This window comes from Symphalangus syndactylus, chromosome 15 (genome assembly GCF_028878055.3).
Source record: "Symphalangus syndactylus isolate Jambi chromosome 15, NHGRI_mSymSyn1-v2.1_pri, whole genome shotgun sequence".
NCBI classification, from domain to species: domain Eukaryota; kingdom Metazoa; phylum Chordata; class Mammalia; order Primates; family Hylobatidae; genus Symphalangus; species Symphalangus syndactylus.
Genome location: NC_072437.2, coordinates 89631108 through 89647761, shown reverse-complemented (window position 1 = coordinate 89647761; position 16654 = coordinate 89631108). Strand labels below are relative to the sequence as shown.

General features: G+C 45.6%; 2 protein-coding genes across 4 annotated transcripts in view; one reads left to right on the top strand and one right to left on the bottom strand.

The window, feature by feature from the left end:
* Nucleotides 1-16654, top strand: part of LOC129464004 (transmembrane protein 272) — a 201710-nt gene that overhangs the window by 131710 nt on the left and 53346 nt on the right. Inside the window, exon 21 of one of the 3 annotated variants that reach the window (XM_055244789.2) lies at nucleotides 87-225. The exons of the other annotated variants lie outside the window; for them this stretch is intronic. Within the exon in view, the coding sequence (XP_055100764.1) occupies nucleotide 87 (1 nt within the window). The 3' untranslated portion in view covers nucleotides 88-225. Of the gene's footprint in view, nucleotides 1-86; nucleotides 226-16654 lie in introns of those variants that run through there. 3 annotated transcript variants of the gene reach the window in all.
* CCDC70 (coiled-coil domain containing 70) lies at nucleotides 12313-16604 on the bottom strand. Its single transcript, XM_055244857.2, has 2 exons — nucleotides 16341-16604; nucleotides 12313-13234 (listed from the first exon to the last, which is right to left on the bottom strand). The coding sequence occupies exon 2, from the start codon at nucleotides 13185-13187 to the stop codon at nucleotides 12465-12467; it is 723 nt and encodes a 240-aa protein (XP_055100832.2). The 5' UTR covers nucleotides 13188-13234; nucleotides 16341-16604; the 3' UTR covers nucleotides 12313-12464.

Here is a 16654-nt window from a genome sequence, read left to right as displayed (position 1 = left end):
TGCTGTTCTTGTAATAGTGAGTGAGTTCTCGTGAGATCTGATGGGTTTTGTTTTGTTTTGTTTTGTTTTGTTTTGTTTTTTGACAGAGTCTCGCACTGTCACCCAGGCTAGAGCACAGTGGCATGATCTCGGCTCACTGCAACCTCCGCCTCTCGGGTTCAAGCGATTCTTCTGCCTCAGCCTCCCGAGTAGCTGGGAATACAGGCGCCTGCCACGATGCCTGGCTAATTTTTTGTATTTTTAGTAGAGACAGGGTTTCACCATGTTAGCCAGGGTAGTCTCTATCTCCTTACCTCATGATCGTCCCACCTCGGCCTCCCAAAGTGCTGGGATTACAGGTGTGAGCCACCGTGCCCGGCTGAGATCTGATGGTTTTATAAGGGGCGTGCCCAGCTGAGATCTGATGGTTTTATAAGGGGCGTTTCCCCCACTTTGCTTGGTACTTCTCCCTGCCGCCATGTGAAGGACATGTTTGCTCCCTCTTCCGCCGTGATTGTAAGTTTCCTGAGGCCTTCTCAGCCCTGTGGAACTCTTCAGCCCCGTGGAACTGCAATTTATAAATTATCCAGTCTCAGGTATTTCTTCATAGCAGCATGAAAACAAACTAATACAAGGGGGGTATAATAAAAGAAAATAGCAATGACTATTTATCACACTCATATATGGGAGAGGCCTAAGTATAAATTTTCCAGAAAAAAATTACAATTTTAAGTTTCTTAAAATTTAAAAGGGACCACAGTATAACTGAAATAAAATCATACATCAGTACTTCAGTAGTACGACAAGTACAACAAGAGTGGGAAAAGGATTTGCAGCAAATAAGATAGGAGTTAATATCTTCATTATCTAAATACTTCATACAAATTGGTAAGAAAAATGCTGAAAGCTCTGGTAGAATTGTCAATTTAGACACATCAGGAAATAATTTGGAGAAATTTACCTCTTGGTTTACTGTTTCTACTTTCTTGAGCCTTAACTAAAGAAACAATCCAAAATTGGAACAAATATATTCATTGTAGTGATATTTATAATGAAGCAAATTTTAAAACAAGCACAATATTCAATTATTAATACATAGCTTAGTAGAATGACTTAGTAAATTATGGCCCATTCTCTCAAGCACACAAACACTCATTGGGCACCTAAATAAGCCAGGCTCTGTGCAAGGAGCTGAAGGTACAGAGATGGACAAGGCAGAACCTCTGCCCTGCCTTCTAGTGTAATGCAGCATATGATATGGGGAGAAAAGGCAGGAAGTAGACATTTATTGAGGGACTTCTGTGTGCTTGGCATTTTACCTATGTTATCACATTTAATCTTCTGAAGTGTTTAGTTACACAGCATTTAAATGATAAGTTGGGGCGGGAGGAGGCCTTCAGAGGGGATCATATTGTGCAGGTTGGATAGAGCTGTGTGCGTCTTGCCGAGCTACTTGTTTTCTATCTCTGGTTCTCAATCCTTGCCTCTCAGGTTGCTCCTAGGAACACTGGTGAGTGTCAAGTTTTGGCTGGAAGAAGGGGCTTTAGCTTTAGGTCTCCCTTCTAACCAAATCTTCAATTTCATGCAGTGTAGAAATTCTGGAGTTTTTGCTGACTGGAGGTCCCAGATTTTTCCTGCTAGTTTCCAGATTTCCAGAGAAATCCGCCTCTTGCCATCCTGCTCTCCAGCTTGCACCTCAAACCCAACAAAGTACTCTTCAAACAAAGGATTGTCTGTTTAATAGAATCTCACCTCCTATAAGATAGTTGGGGTTATAAACAGCAAAATACATGTTCACATGCAAAAACAAGTGAGCAAACAAAGACCTTTAATGGTTTCCCAATACCTAATAACAAATTTACACACCAAAAATTGATTTTCCAGACCCTCTAGTACCTGCTTGCCCACCACCCATTGCTCCTGAAAACATCATCTCCCTTCAATGATTCCATTTTAGAATCATGAGAATATAAGACCACACAATAATAAAATCAGAGTGTACAAATTTAACAAAAATAACTAATATCCTAAATGCGAATGATGTGAAGTTAACTGAGTGTGAACCAAGGCACAGAGCAATCTTTGTAGCATGTGTGAATCTGTGCATAGGTAATAGTTATTGAGAACCTAACAGGATTTCAGTACCCACAGTTAAGCTTCTTTTCAAACTGGTGAAATATGTGCTAATGAAATTATTTCATGACACCCTGAATTCCCTGCCTGAAGATTTCTTAATAGACAGACCACCAGGGGCCATGTAGTGGTCTGTTGACCACACTTCAAAGGAAAATCCAACAGGAGCTATTAAAAGAGAACATAATTTGGAAAGAGGTTATGGTGGAGTCTGGGGAGTTTGTGGAAGATGTTCCAGAAGCCAAGAGGCCAATGCACTGACAAATGGTTCCTGGTCACCCTCCAGTGACATTTGTTCCTTTTTTTGGGGGGGGAACACCCCCAGGAGGGCTGCAAAAAACAAACTGGAGGGAGGGCACAGGGCTGAGGATGAAAAGGAGCTGGTCAGTGAAGCCCCAACTTAGAAAAAGACATCCGCTCTTGGAAAACTAGTGGACCAGAGGCAGAGAGTGAAAAGTAGCTAGGAGAGAATTGCCTTAGGTGAAGACCCAGGAGGGAAGAAGAGCAGGGGAGAAGTAAAGGGCTTTGGTTTTGGAGTTGGGATTTACACTGATCTTTGTGGCTAGGGAGGAAAAGACAGCTGTCTCCCACAGGTCTCATACCTGGAGGCCCTCAGTAAGGTATGTCTGGGTGGTTTTGTACAGGCAAGTGGGAGCTGAGCCTGACCAGGCGGCTGTATGTGGGCTTGTGCTCATGCCCTGATCAGCAGCGCCTGCAGGGAGGTTCTTTTCTTCCCAGTTCTGTGCCCATTGCACAGCCGCAACCTCTCATCACCGCAAGCCAGGTCAAGAAATGACCCCTGGGCCAAGTCAGAGTCTGGTTGACCCTCCAGCGGGTCTGGAGAGGGGTAGGTGGGGAGAGTTCCAAGGGAACTGTCATCAGAATATCTTCTTGGTCATGTGTCATGTGTGGTAAAGGCCTTGGCATCAAAACCAGGTCATCCGTGGATGCGAGCATTTGCGGTGTAAGTAGCATGTTAAACTCCTTCACTTTGCATGCTGCTAAAGAAGCAGGTATGTCCATTGGTGAGCTACCTACTTTAGCTGCTTTAAGGGAAAGGCATTTGAAAGTGGCTGTTGAATGCAGCATTTTAACTTGGTTGAAAACAAAATGGGTTCCGGAGCCAAACAGCCTGGGTCCAAATCCCTATTCCACCTTTTACTGGTTGTGTGACCTTGGGCTCCATATGTATGCCTCAGGTTTCTCATTTGTAACCAAAGCTAATACTAGCACCACTTCACTGGGTTATTGTGAGGATTAATTGAGATATAATGTGGTGCACAGCATTAGAACAGTGCTTAAAGCAGAGTAAGCTCTCAACCAACATGAGCAACTGTTCTCTCTTCTCAAGGCTTTACCGGGGTCTTTGCTCTGCAGCAAATGGTTAAAGCTGCATTGGTTAGGGAAATGTGGGTCTAGAACTAGTTAATCCAGCATCTCATTTTGTTGCTAAGCAACCAGCTCTGAGTTCTGCAAATGTGCAGCTCAGTGTGCAGTGACCGCCTCTAGCAATCCAACCCCAGTCAGACTGTCATGAAGCATTGTTTTATATTACTTAAGAGCTCATTTCAAATTGTGGAGGAGGAGGGAGGCAGGCACAGACAGCACAACCATAAAACACGAGCAAAACCAGCGCTTCTGGCTGGAGGAGCTCACAGTGGGCATAAAAATAGGAAAACAAGTGATGAAGTGTGCTCCTACCCACCTGCAGCCGTGAGAGGGAGAATTCACCCGTATGACTCACCCTTCCCTGGGGTTAAAGAGGTGATCATGATCTTCAGAATGGGATCCTCCATGGATCAAGGGGGCATCTTTCCTTTGCCCGCATTTGGGTGTAGGGTTATAAGGCCTGGATACAAACCTAGATGTGTGGTTCCTCATTGGGAAGGGGCAGGATGAGAAGCGCCTACTGTGGCCTCACATTCCTTCCCTCAGGGAAGTCAGAGGTCATCGAATATTCTTTCCTTCATTCATCTATATCATTAAACAGGTACTGAGTATCTATTGCATGCCCAAGATTTGCTAGGCACTGAGGATAAAACTCAAAGCAAGACAGTTACTCTCTATCTTGGCCTGGTTCTTAGTTAAAAAAAAGAGAAAGAAACCCACTCTTGCTAGCTTGTTAGAGATGGCATTTATCGAAGGATATTAAGTAGCTTAGGAAATTTCCCCCACAGCCAGAGAGTGAGGGTAAGTGGCTACACAGCCAAGAACATTATGCAGAAAACAGTTCTGGATTGCTCCAAAAGAGCCCTTATCGCCCCTGCAGCAGGGTGTGGGCTCTGGTTCACACTACTGTCCCAGGCAGGGACCCCTCTGCCAGGGCCTCTGTTCCTGCTCTTCTGAAAGCTTGATTTCCTGCCCTCACACAATGACTTTCATATGGCATCTTTCTCTTCACTGAGGTCTGGCATGGATGCCTGTGATTGGTGGAGTCTGGGTCACATGTCTGAGTTCTGGCTGTAAGGGAGGCTGGGAAATAAATTTCTGACTTTCACAGATGAGATGGGAAATTCCCCAAACACAAGAAGGGTGTTCCAAAGGTGCTGGGCAGCCACAAAGCCTTTGAGTATTCCTTGCATGGCCTCTGCCCTCTTCACCTTACAGTCTGCTAGAAGATGGGTGACCAGTGCTGGGCCAGGGGAAGCACAGGTAGAAGAGGGACCCCAGAAGGATTGCGAGATCAGGGAAGGCTCTTCAGAGTCAGCCATATCTAGGCTGATACTTGAAGGATGAACGCGAGCTCATCCTAGTGAAGGCTGAGGGAAGAACATGCCAATTACTGTAGCGACACACGCCAAAGTCCAACATCACAAGGGAATTAGACACTGCAGGGAAGTAAGAGATGTTCTGTGTGGCTGGAGTGGAAGGATGGGGCAGAACAATTGGTGATTTAACAAGCCCTCTGGTTGATTCCAATGTATGATGAAATTCAAGAAACATTGCTTTAAGTAATATGCTTATCTTACTACTTTTAAAATTTTTAGTGTTAGGCATTATATACTGACTTCCCACAATTAAAAAATGAACAGATTTCCCATCCCCTCTCTTGTTCCAATATTGTGTATTGTAACTTGGGTGGATCACTATTCGGTGCTGTTTATATTTTACATAACTACGTAAATGCCGTTCACAGCTGGGTATGTAGTAGACCACACTATTCTTCCTTTCCTGCACAAGTCTTTGTTTGACATTAATATGTAACTGTTGTTTTTCTCTCAGTTGCTGAGTTTTCTCTATACATACTACTAATTCACTCTCAAACTCTCCTCCAGCAACGTTCATCTCCTTTTAACACCTTCAATTACTTTAGGAGTTCCATTAATTTCGTCTTGTCTTTTTTAATGACTTCCGACTGCCCCAGTCTGGGCTGGGGTTCTGTCTGGGCCTGGGCCACAGCTGTCCCCTGGGGTCTCCCCTCCCCTGACCACTGTATTGGCTCTCCTGCTTCCTGATGCCACCTCTACCCCCGTCTTGCTTAACCCCCACATTTTGGTGGGGCTTCCCAGAAAAGGGTGCATTCGTGTAAATTGAGATCTCATGTGCCTGAAAAATGCCTTTATTCTACCCTCATTCTTGATAATTCGCCTAAGAATAAAACTTGCAATTGAAAATCATTTCTCTCAGAATTTTGACATCAATGTTTCCTTGTCCTCCATTGTTCTAACATCCTCCAGTGGTGTCATTGAGAAATCTGAAGCTATTTTTATTGTTTGTCTTATTTTATATAACTTTATTTTTATTTGTGTTACCTGCTCTTGTTCTGTCTCTCTTCTTCTTTTTCTCTCTAGGAGATTTTAGGCTTTCTCTTTGTTCCCAGTATTCTGAAATTCCATAGTGATGTGTCCTGGTTGGATCTGTTTTCTTCCACTCTTCTGGGCACTCATGAGCCCTTTCCATCTGCAAACTTGTGTTCTGGGACATAGTCTTGAATGATTTTTTTGAGCATGTCTTCCCCTATGTTCTTTTCCTTTTCTTTCTTTTTTGATCTCAGTATGTGGAGGATGGAACTCCTGGTCTAAGCCTCTCTCTCTCTCTCTTCTTAAACTTCCCCTATCTATGTTTGTCTTTTTGCTCATCTTTCTGAGAGAGTTCTTCAGCATTATCTTCCAACTCATTTCTTGAACTTTTCATTCCCGCTGTCATATTGTCCAATAACTCTTTTTTTTGGTTTTCTGAATATTCCTAGCATTTTGTTCTTGTTTCAGTGATGCAATATCTTTCTTATCTCTCTATGGATATTAATAATAATTTATAATCTTTTAGAAGCTTCTTTCTCCCTGTATATTCTCTATTTCCTCCAAGCTACAGTTATCTGTTACTTTTAGGCTATGTCATATTAGAGGCTTTTCAAAAGTGCCCAGTGATCCTTGGACATCTGCTCATATTTAAGAGAGAAGCAATAAAACAGTTATTAGAAGCTCTGTGTGCATGGGCGAGTCCCCAGAGTTAGCACTTCTATGCCTATTCTCCTGAGCTGGTCAAATTCCCTGGGGAACAGGCTTCCATTCTCCTGTTAGAAGGGACAAGTTTGGCTGCCAGCATTCTGGGAGCTGAGTGAGGAAGGAAGGCTGGAAAGCCTGTGGGCGTCTGTGTGTGTATGTGTGTCTGTGTGTGTGTGTGTGTTTGCAGGGGGAGATTATTATCTATTTTTGCATAACAAATTACCCTAAAACTTATTGGCTTACAAAAAATAAACATTTATTATTTTACAATTTCCGTGGGTTGGGAATCTAAGAACAGCTTAGCTGGGTGGTTCTATATGAGGTTACGGTGAGGTGTGGAACAGCTGCAACCATCTGGCTCAGTCTGGAGGTTCTGCTTCCAAAATGGCTCACTGACATTCCTGACAAGTGGCAATGGATGCTAGTTATTGACAGGAGACTACATTTCCTCCCCATGTGTCCGTGTGACATGGCAGCTGCCTTCCTCCAGAGCAAGTGATTCAAGAGAGAGCAAGGCAGAAGCCACAGTGTCTTTTATGATCTAGCCTTAGAAGTCATACTCTGTCATCCTGGCTAACATGGTGAAACCCTGTATCTACTAAAAATACAAAAAATTAGCTGGGTGTGGTGGCAGACGCCTGTAGTCCCAGCTACTCGGGAGGCTGAGGCAGGAGAATGGCGTGAACTCAGGAGGCGGAGCTTGTGGTGAGCTGAGATTGCGCCACTGCACTCCAGCCTGGGCAACAGAGCGAGACTCTGTCTCAAAAAAAAAAAAAAAAGTCATACTCTGTCATTTTTCTTATTATGCCATTGGTCACACAGATCAGCCCTACTCCGTGTGGGTTGGGATGGTCCAAGGGTATGCATACCAGAGGGGGAGAATCACTAGGAGTCATCTGGGAGGTCGGCTCCTATGGTGGGGAGGAGGCCAGGCGGGAGATGGGGAGGAGGAAGGTCTCAACACATAATGTACAATTTTATTTTTTGCCATTTTTTTGTGAGATATCACCATCTTCTGCAATATCTGATATCTGCAGTTTAAGGACCCTGAGTTTTTCCTCCCCAAAGAATAAACCTCCTATCTTCTACAAAATGGAGGAGCAGTTTGCAGGAGAGAGAATCTAAGAGTTTGCTTCTTGAAAATGTAGTCTTCCTGTCCTTGGCTCCGTCTATCCCCGTGCTTCAGGAAGCACCTGGCCTGCTAATTTTCCAGCCTTGGTGAGAGGGAGGTGGCTCTGTAGTATAAGTTGGGTTGGTTCTTGGCTTTCCCCACTGCCAGTTTAGAATTCAGATTTATTATTTTTGTTAATTCCGTTTCCACTCATTCCTCAGCTTTTCTGCTTTCAAAATTATGTTGCTATTGGTTTCTTTCTGATTCTTTTTGTTCTTGTGGATTTATTTCTGATTTTTAAAAACAACCCCTTTTCTGTGTTTTATTGGGACTTAGGGAGGGAGTAGAAGCCAGTGCATGCATTTGCTTTGTTATCTTTAACTGGACATCCCCTCCTCTTCTCTTTCGTTCTCATTTCTTCTGGGCTTTGCCCTTTAATTTGAAAATTATTCTTTGTTTTTTCCTTTTTCCTCCTCTCATAAAGCTTCTGAAATGGGCCAAGAACCTATTTTAAAAGCCAAAAACTGAATAAAGACCCTTTCTATGTGTATTTTTAATTTGTCCTAATAAAATGGATGGCTCTGGTTAAATAGATAGTCACACACACACACACACAAAACAAAGAACTTTTATATATTTCAAAATATTATCCAACCACAACAGCACTGTCATGCTGTTTGAGTGTGAGATCCGAGATCCCCTCCTTCATGACCCCCCCGGCTCCACTTTGCTTGGGCCTGATGTAAATGACTTCACCTTGGCATCAACGACTTTCACAGGGAAAGGGGTAACCAAGGAGCCACAAAAGCCACCATAAAGACTAAGAAGCAGCAGCTTTAAACAGCTGTCAAATCCAGAGAAGGTCAAAGCTAGACCTCTAGAATAGGATCAGTCATGGAAGAACTCTCCTGCTTCTCCGTCCCCTCTACTTCCACCTCGGAAGGATCCAAACCTACATGAGCATGACCAGGAGAGAAAAAGGAGAAGTATTCATCTCCTCTTCAACTGCAGGATTTCTGATTCCTGCAGAGCCTACTTGAGGGTCCAGAGCTTTATTACATGGGAATGGAACATCTTAATTACTGAATTGAGGCCAGGCGCAGTGGCTTATACCTGTAATCCCAGCACTTTGGGAGGCTGAGGTGGGCAGATCACGAGGTCAGGAGTTTGAGACCAGCCTGGACAACATAGCGAAACCCCGTCTCTACTAAAAATACAAAAATTAGCCAGGCATGGCGGCAGGTGCCTGTAATCCCAGCTACTCAGGAGGCTGAGGCAGGAGAATCCCTTGAACTCAGGAGGCAGAGGTTGCAGTGAGCTGAGATCGTGCCACTGCACTCCAGCCTGGGTGACAGGACAAGACTCCATCTCAAAAAAAAAAAAAATTACTGAATTGGGACTGGGTTTTTTAACTTAAAGTGACTGGAAGAATCCATGGTGTCTACTCAAGTTTTAATTTAGGGACAAGGGTGGAGCTAGCCCCACTGATAACCTTTAAAGGGACAAGAGAATTCTTGACAGCATGACGTCTAATGCTGGCACATAAGAACTTAGGACATGGTCCACCCTCCTCGGGGCAATGAGGAATAGCTTTGTTGAGGTTAATAATGTGAGGATGGAGAGAGCAATAGATGAACTAGAGTCAGACCTTGGTCATGACACAGCTCCATTCCTTACCACAGCCAAAGTCTCTTCACTGAGCATTGTTCCTTCATCTACAAAATGAGGGGGTTCAACTAGACAGCCAGTGGGATGCCCTCTCTATCTAAACTCTTGCATGAGTCTAGGGATGGCAAGGTAAAGAGGGGTTGGGTGAGTAGCCCCTTTGCTGGAGATAAACCACAGATGTTTTAAACCAGAGAAGACACTGGAGAACCCACTGCATTTCAAAAATATTTCCTTTCCCTTCTGGCAGCTTTGGGTAATTTGGGTAAGCACTTCTGGGTGGAGGCACAGCTCAGGCTTTGTGAGGAAGATGAATTTAATGGTGAAACAACAGTTATGACAATAGATGCTGTTTCTGGCGCCTCTGAATCTTCTAGTATCTGCATTATGATTTTGGAATAAAAGATGATTCATTTCGAATCTGGAACTCAGCTAAATGAGCAGGACTCTGAAACAGCATAAATGACATTTCTCCCTGCCAGGAGCTCAAAGCAGGGAGGCTGAGCCGCTCCATAGATATTTGCCTGTGCTTTGTCTTATGAAAGACCCAGGAACTCTCTCAGGAGTTCAGCCTTGCTGTCACAGGTGCTGGCTAAGGGAAGCCAGCTTTGGCTGCTGCTGAGGTTGTGGAGAAATCTATCTGCATTTGTGCTAACAGTATTAATAAAAGCCCAGAAGTTAGGAGATGTTTCTGTGAATGTTATCTGCACTCTATCTGTGAAACAATGCTGAAGGTCAAGTGATTCCCAGATATTAGTTGTACACAGCTTACTTATCCTTAGGTTTCCTTTTGGCTAAAACTCGGTTTCATTCATCTCTGTGCATCTTTGCATAGTGTTTAAAGCACACTCAAGTGACATGCACTGCTGTAGTGCTTTCTCAGAGAGGCAGCCACATGGGCCTCTTCCCTCCTAGTATTTGTCAAATTTTCCAAATAATGACATTGTGATTGTGTGACTCTCCCCCACTAGACGGGAAGCTTCCTGTAGGCAAGAATTAGCTAATTCCCAAACATAGCATACTGTTGGCAAGGCACAGTGGTGGTGAATAAATACATAAGTGGATAATGAATTAACTGATTTATATAGCAAAGGGATGCTGGCTGCACACCTTCTTGTTGGATGGCAGGGAACAAGAAGAAAGGTTGAGTTCACCCAGGTGCTAACCAAGCTTTGAGAACTTCCTTTCCACAGCAGATAAAAGAAGTCTGCAATCATGGAGGTCTAGAGTACACTTTTCATCTCCCTTCACCCTGAATTTTGTCTTTGGCAGAATCTCTGGGGATTTTTGAATCTGCAGCTTTTCTCTGCACTGGGGTTCCTGCAGTGTGAATACCATCCAATGGCCCACACCATCCAGGTCTTGAGTGTGGGCCCCTGCCAGCCCTCTTGAAATCAAATTCTCTCCACCCTGCATCCTGTTCCCCATGGCTTGCTGAAGTCCTTGCCCTGGGACCCATGGAGAGCTGAGGATGGGTGTGTGACCAAGGAGAAAGCTGCTCCCACTGCTCTGACCCTGCTCCCTCTGAGAATAAGAGGACTTGCAGGGAGCCCAGACTTTCCCAGGGCCAATTTTTCCATTGGCCATGCAGTAACCCAGGCTTTCCCACAATCATCTGAAGCCTCAGAGGCCTGGCTGCTCCTGGGAGTCGGCCCACTCTCCTGGCACCAAGGGTATTTGTTCACCCTTGACTTTGTAAAGATCCCTGTCCTCTCCTCTCCCTATCTCTCCACCCCCAAGCCACTGTGAAATCCTAGTATACTTTAAGGCTCTCCCAGTATTGACACCACTATCAGCCAAGTCACTTTCCGTGACCCAGGGCTGTATTAGGAAAGGGCCACAATACCAAGAGACAGACACTGTGGGTTTTGGTCCTGGCCCTCCCATTTGCTACTTGCTGGACCACATGCACTCAAATTGCTTCTTTAGGTCTCTGTTTCCTCATCTGTACAATGGGTTTATGCACCTTCCCTGCCAGCCCACAGAGCTGTGGTGAAGGTCACATGAGGAGGTGCATGAGAAAGTGCTTGTCTAGTAGTAGGGGACCCAGCACGGTGAGGTAAGTTGATGTGTTAATAACAATGAAGGCCAGGCCTAAGGAAAGGGGAAGCAGGACACATTTGTTGTGGCATTTCTTACTCCCTTACTCCCTCAATTCTGGTCATTCGCGTAGCATTCCCCATAAAGGCCATCTAATCTCCCCACCCCCAGAAGAAAAGTTGGGCACATAAGTTGCTTGACCACTTTCATGTACATTCGTTCAATATACTACTCCCTAGGGTATTTTAATTTTAAAATAGATGAAAGCAGGAAGCCCCCCAAAAAGAATGTATAATACAGAAACACAGGGACCATGAGACTTATGTGAGTGGGAATATGTGAGGGCAGGGGCAGGGAGCATGCCCATGCATTGCCCAGGCCACTCCATGGGTCAACTTAACTCTCTTGTCAGGGGCGTCAGTGCTCTTGGGGGCCGCACTCTTGAGTCTCGGCCCCCACGCCAAGACCCCATTCTCATGCTGCCTGAGTAGGGCAGCTGAGACGTTTGGTGGAACTCAGAACTACCAGTGAGTGGGTCATGCAGGGATTCTGCCTATGTCCTCCACATGCCCTACCAGGGGAGGAAGAGGCGCAAACGAAGAGTTAACAGCATGGAGGCCTTTACTGGAATGCTGTCAGCCTTCTCCAGGCCTCCAAGACTGCCCCAAGTGAAGGAGAAGTGACCTCCCCACAGCGTGGCGGAGACAGTGGCATCTCAGCCCCTCTCCGTCCCTGTGTGTCTCTAGCTGGCATGGCCCGAGCCTCTCCTCCCCATTTTGACTCTTTAAAGAGAGCCAAAGCGTCTCCACTTCCAAACACTCACACAGGCTGGGGTCACTGGGAGCTGCCTGGGACCGAGCTCTGTGGCCCAGAGGTGGGAACATGACCTTGGATCATCACAAAACCTGGAAAAAATGCAGCCAGCCTTCCTCAAAGAAGTTGGTTTTCCAAACCTTGCCTCAGGACTTTATTGGATCTTTCAAAGCAAGGCGACCAATGAGCATGTATTTTCTCCAGCACATGGGCTCACCCTGGACTTGAATCCCAACCCAGGGGAGTCTGGACCACAGGGCCCTGCACCTGCATGCTGGCTATGCCCTGCCTCGGGAGAAGGCCAGCAAGCTCTGCCCTCTGTTGGCATTGTGGGGCCCATCTTCGAGCATCTGCTCTCCGGCAATGTGGCCATTGCTGTCCACCCAGAAGGCCGTCTCTTCCTCCCAGAGGGCATTCTCTTCCTCCCAGAGGGACATTTTATCCTCCCACAGGGCTTTCTCCGCCTCAAGGAGGGCTCTTTCCTCTACCCACAGGGCCTTTTCGTCTTCCCACAGGGCCTTGTCCTCCTGAAGAAGGTTCCGGTCTCTTTCCCATAAGGCATCGTCCTCTTTCCAGAACGCCTTATCCTCCTTCCAGAAAGTGCGGTACTTTTTCCAAAAAGTTTTCTCTTCCTCCCTGAAAGACTTTTCCATTTCCCAGAAGGATTTTTCCTCTTTCCAGAAGGTTTTCTCCTCTTCCCAGAAGGTTTTCTCCTCTTCCCAGAAAGGTCTCTCCTCTTCCCAAAAACCCAGGATCTGGCCCCGGAAAGCATGGATCTTGCCTCGGAAAGTCCACATCTCTTCCCTGAAGTCCTCTATTTTTTCACGAAAAATTTTCATCTCTTCGCGAAAAGCCTTTTCCTCCTGCAGCTTGTGCATTAATTTCTTCTGGCGAATACTGGGAGAGGATGCCGCCAGGGACCGGAAGCAGGCAAGCCGCATCCATCTGCTCACCTTGAAGGAAAACATCTTCCTTATCAGCCGGAATGGCGGGGTGGCCATGAGGGATGACAGGACCCTTGGCCAGGTCCAGGTCAACTGGTCAGACCCTGTGGGGGCAGCAGAAAAGATAGGTCTGTGAGTATCACATGCCAGGGGACGGCCGTTGGTTCTGTACTACTGAATTTGAGAAAATGTAATCACTGCTCTTTGTCCCCATGGTGGTGTTTGTGAGGGACAAGCTTTGGTAGAGAAACATGTGGGGTGGTCATGGCTTTGAGCTGGAGAGGCAGTCAGTACATTCAAGCTCAAGGCTGCTAAAAACATAGACAGTCAGCCAAGAAGGACAGTGGCTCTCAGCTAGGGTATCAGAACACACAGGTGTGACATGATGAGGCCAAGAAGAATTTACATTTGTTAAATCAATCCGAATGAATTTAGGTTTTGGCGTACTCACTTGGGAATTGTTCCTGTCTGCCTATGGGCATGCTCACGTGTGAATGTCCTCTGTTACGAGCCTGGGACACAGAATATAGGCCCACTGACCTCAGAGGGGAAGAGAAGAGTGTATTTTAGGAGAGGAGTTTATTTTGGGAAAAGTGGTTTAAAACAAAAAGGTGAGAGACGATGGTGAATATTTCCAGGGACGTGGACCAAGAAAGCCCTCACACAATATTGAGTAATATGGAACAATAAGAAAGACACCAGATGACCCAGCAGCTCCAGTCCCAGGTATAAACCCTGACGAAACTTAGGAACTGTGACTAGGATACATGTGCAAGTGTGTTCAAGGAGCTTTGTTCCTAAGAGCTCAACTCTGGAAACAATCCAATGACCATCCCAATAGATTGGAATAAAAAATGGCAGTATATCCACATGGCAGACAGCATGGCTGCCTACAACAGCATGGTTGAATCTTACAAACCCAATGCTGAAAGAGAGAAGCAGGATCAGGGAATTTCATAGAATGAAGTTCCAAACAAGCAAGACTAAATGCCATGATCTAGGGGAACATACTTCAACACAGAAAGAGAAAAGCAAGGAAGTGAGTCCCAAAGTCAGAGTAATAATTGCTGGTGTGGGAAGATTTGGGGTGTGGGATGAGGTGAGACTAAGGGGTGTGATTAGGTGAGTACTTGAGAGAGGCTTCTGCAGTGCTAGCAGGATTCTGTTTCTTTGCTTGGTGGCGGTTTCATGTGTGTTGTTATAAACATGTGTTAAGTGGTACATGGATATTTTATGTACCCCAGTCAATACAGTATATTTCACAATAAAATAAAATCTGGGGAGAAGAAAGAAGGAAAAGAAAAAAAGAAAAGAAAAAGAAAGAGGGAGGGAAGGAAGGAAGAGAGGGAGGGAAGGAAGGGAGGGAGGGAAGGAGAAAGATCTTCAAACATTGCCATATATCTGAGGAATCAGATAGCAGAATTATCCATAACAATCCCTGTAACTACAAACATGAATCAAGGGATGAGAAAAAGTGCTGGACATAGGAAGGTGGTTAGAGTGCAGTGAAGAGCTCAGTGTTGTCAGATAAGGGGTGCATGCACATGCTGAGAGCATTGTTTTCCATTTTGTGCTTTCTGGAGGAAGCTGCCAGGGTCTGGTCCTCACTCAGTGGACCTCACCAACCCATCATCCATGAGACCTTTTGGGGAAATTTTCAGGGCTTTCTCTATGTTTTTCCATTTCTGGTTTAGGAACAGGGAGTGGAGGAGGAGAAAAGACACATAGCTGGGGTGTGTGTGTGTGTGTGTGTGTGTGTGTGTGTCTGTGTGTCTGTGTGTGTGCGCGTGCATATGAAGAGACAGTGGCTAGGCTGTGGACAGCTGGTGGCATCACCATCCATCCAGTCATACAAACCAGAACCAGGGGCACGTCCTTGACCTTTCCCTCTCCCTCACCAGACTTCTGTCTTCAACCATCAAGCCCTCCTAGCCGAGATCCTTAACCTTTCTTGAAACCATGCCCCTGTTCCATCTCCCCCACCACAGCCAGGTCAGGCCAGGATGCCTGTAACAGCCTCGCTGATCTCTGTATTGATCTTACCCTCTCATCCGCCCCTGAACTGTAGCCCTACAGGTGTTTTCTAAAACACTGTCTCATCCTATCACATCAGTTCACACACCTTCAAAGACCCTGCAGCCCAAAGATCAAAGCTGAACGCCCTAGGAAGGCCCTGTGCAGCCCAACTCCAGCTTGCTTCTCCCTCTCCTTCCTACCCAGCCTGCACCCAACTCCAAATCTAAGGCCCAGTATTAATGAGCTCTATTCAGCTCTTGGCACTCTGCCTGCAGTTTCCTGCCTGTGTGGTGAAGCACATGCCGCATCCTCTGCTGAGAGCCCCTTTTGTTCCTGTGGTGGGCTTGAATTCCTGTTCATCCCTTCCCCTCTGAAAGCTACTCGGACCCTCCAGACAAAGTTCCTCGCCACCTCTGCGATGCTGTCTGTCTGTTACTCCACTGTTACTTGTCACACTTGATTGAAATTAGGTGTGGACATGTCTTCCTGACATCTCTGTAACCCAGCAGCTATTATAATATAACGCCACCTATATATGAGGGAATTGGTGAAAATGTTGGTTGAATTGAACTGAATTTAACTGCATTTTGGAAATTTGATTTTCTATGTTGTATGGCTCTTTGCCTGGAATCCCTCCAATATGCGAGGTCCTCCCTCACTTCCATGTCATGCTGGCCCCCTCTGCCTGGATAGCCTTGCCCAACCTCACTTCAGTTCACCTAGCGAATCCTTCAACACTCAGATACCTCCTCCAGGCCATCTCTCCTAAGCTCAGACTGAGCATGTGCCCTTCCTGTCCCTCTAGAAACACCTCATCTTCCATCTCTCTATCTGGCATCCAGCGAAATGTTCTGCCACAGGATAGGTGTTCAGGAAATAGTAGCTGGATGAATGGGCGTCTACTGGGTTAGGATGTTGGAAAAAAATTCACCTCCAAGTTTTTCTCAAGTGAACACTAAACTTTCTTTAAGAAAGAAATAAAATAAGAACCATATCAAATAGGTAGATGTGTATTAAAATATAAAGTACAAAACTGTAGATGTGTATCTGTATAGCTGTAAAAACATGCACTAAAGATACATGCCTAGTTTTCAGTTATACTGTAAGACTAGGAGTTTCTTTTTAAGGAAAATATTATATATTACCTTATGCATAGAACAAATACTATACAGTCTAAAGCCAATAGTTACTTACTGCTTAGCTGCTTCCTAACAGGGTAAGTCCTGTAGCCCTCAGAGAGGGCAGGCGACCATTGTCATGTCAGATCCCCGGTGATGCGTGCGTGCAGGCTTGCCCCAACAATGCTGGCGGTGACCTGTCCGTGCCTTTTCAGTCCTGACTCACAGGATGGAGATGGCCAAGAAGGGGACCCCTATAAAAGACTTTAAGGACAGGAGGGGCACTTGAAAGGTTTGAAAGAGTTCCTCTTCAATCTTTGACTTCACTGATAGGGCAGTGCTGTTGATGACTCACAAGTGATTGTTACCTTAGATTCTGTCAGCGTTGGT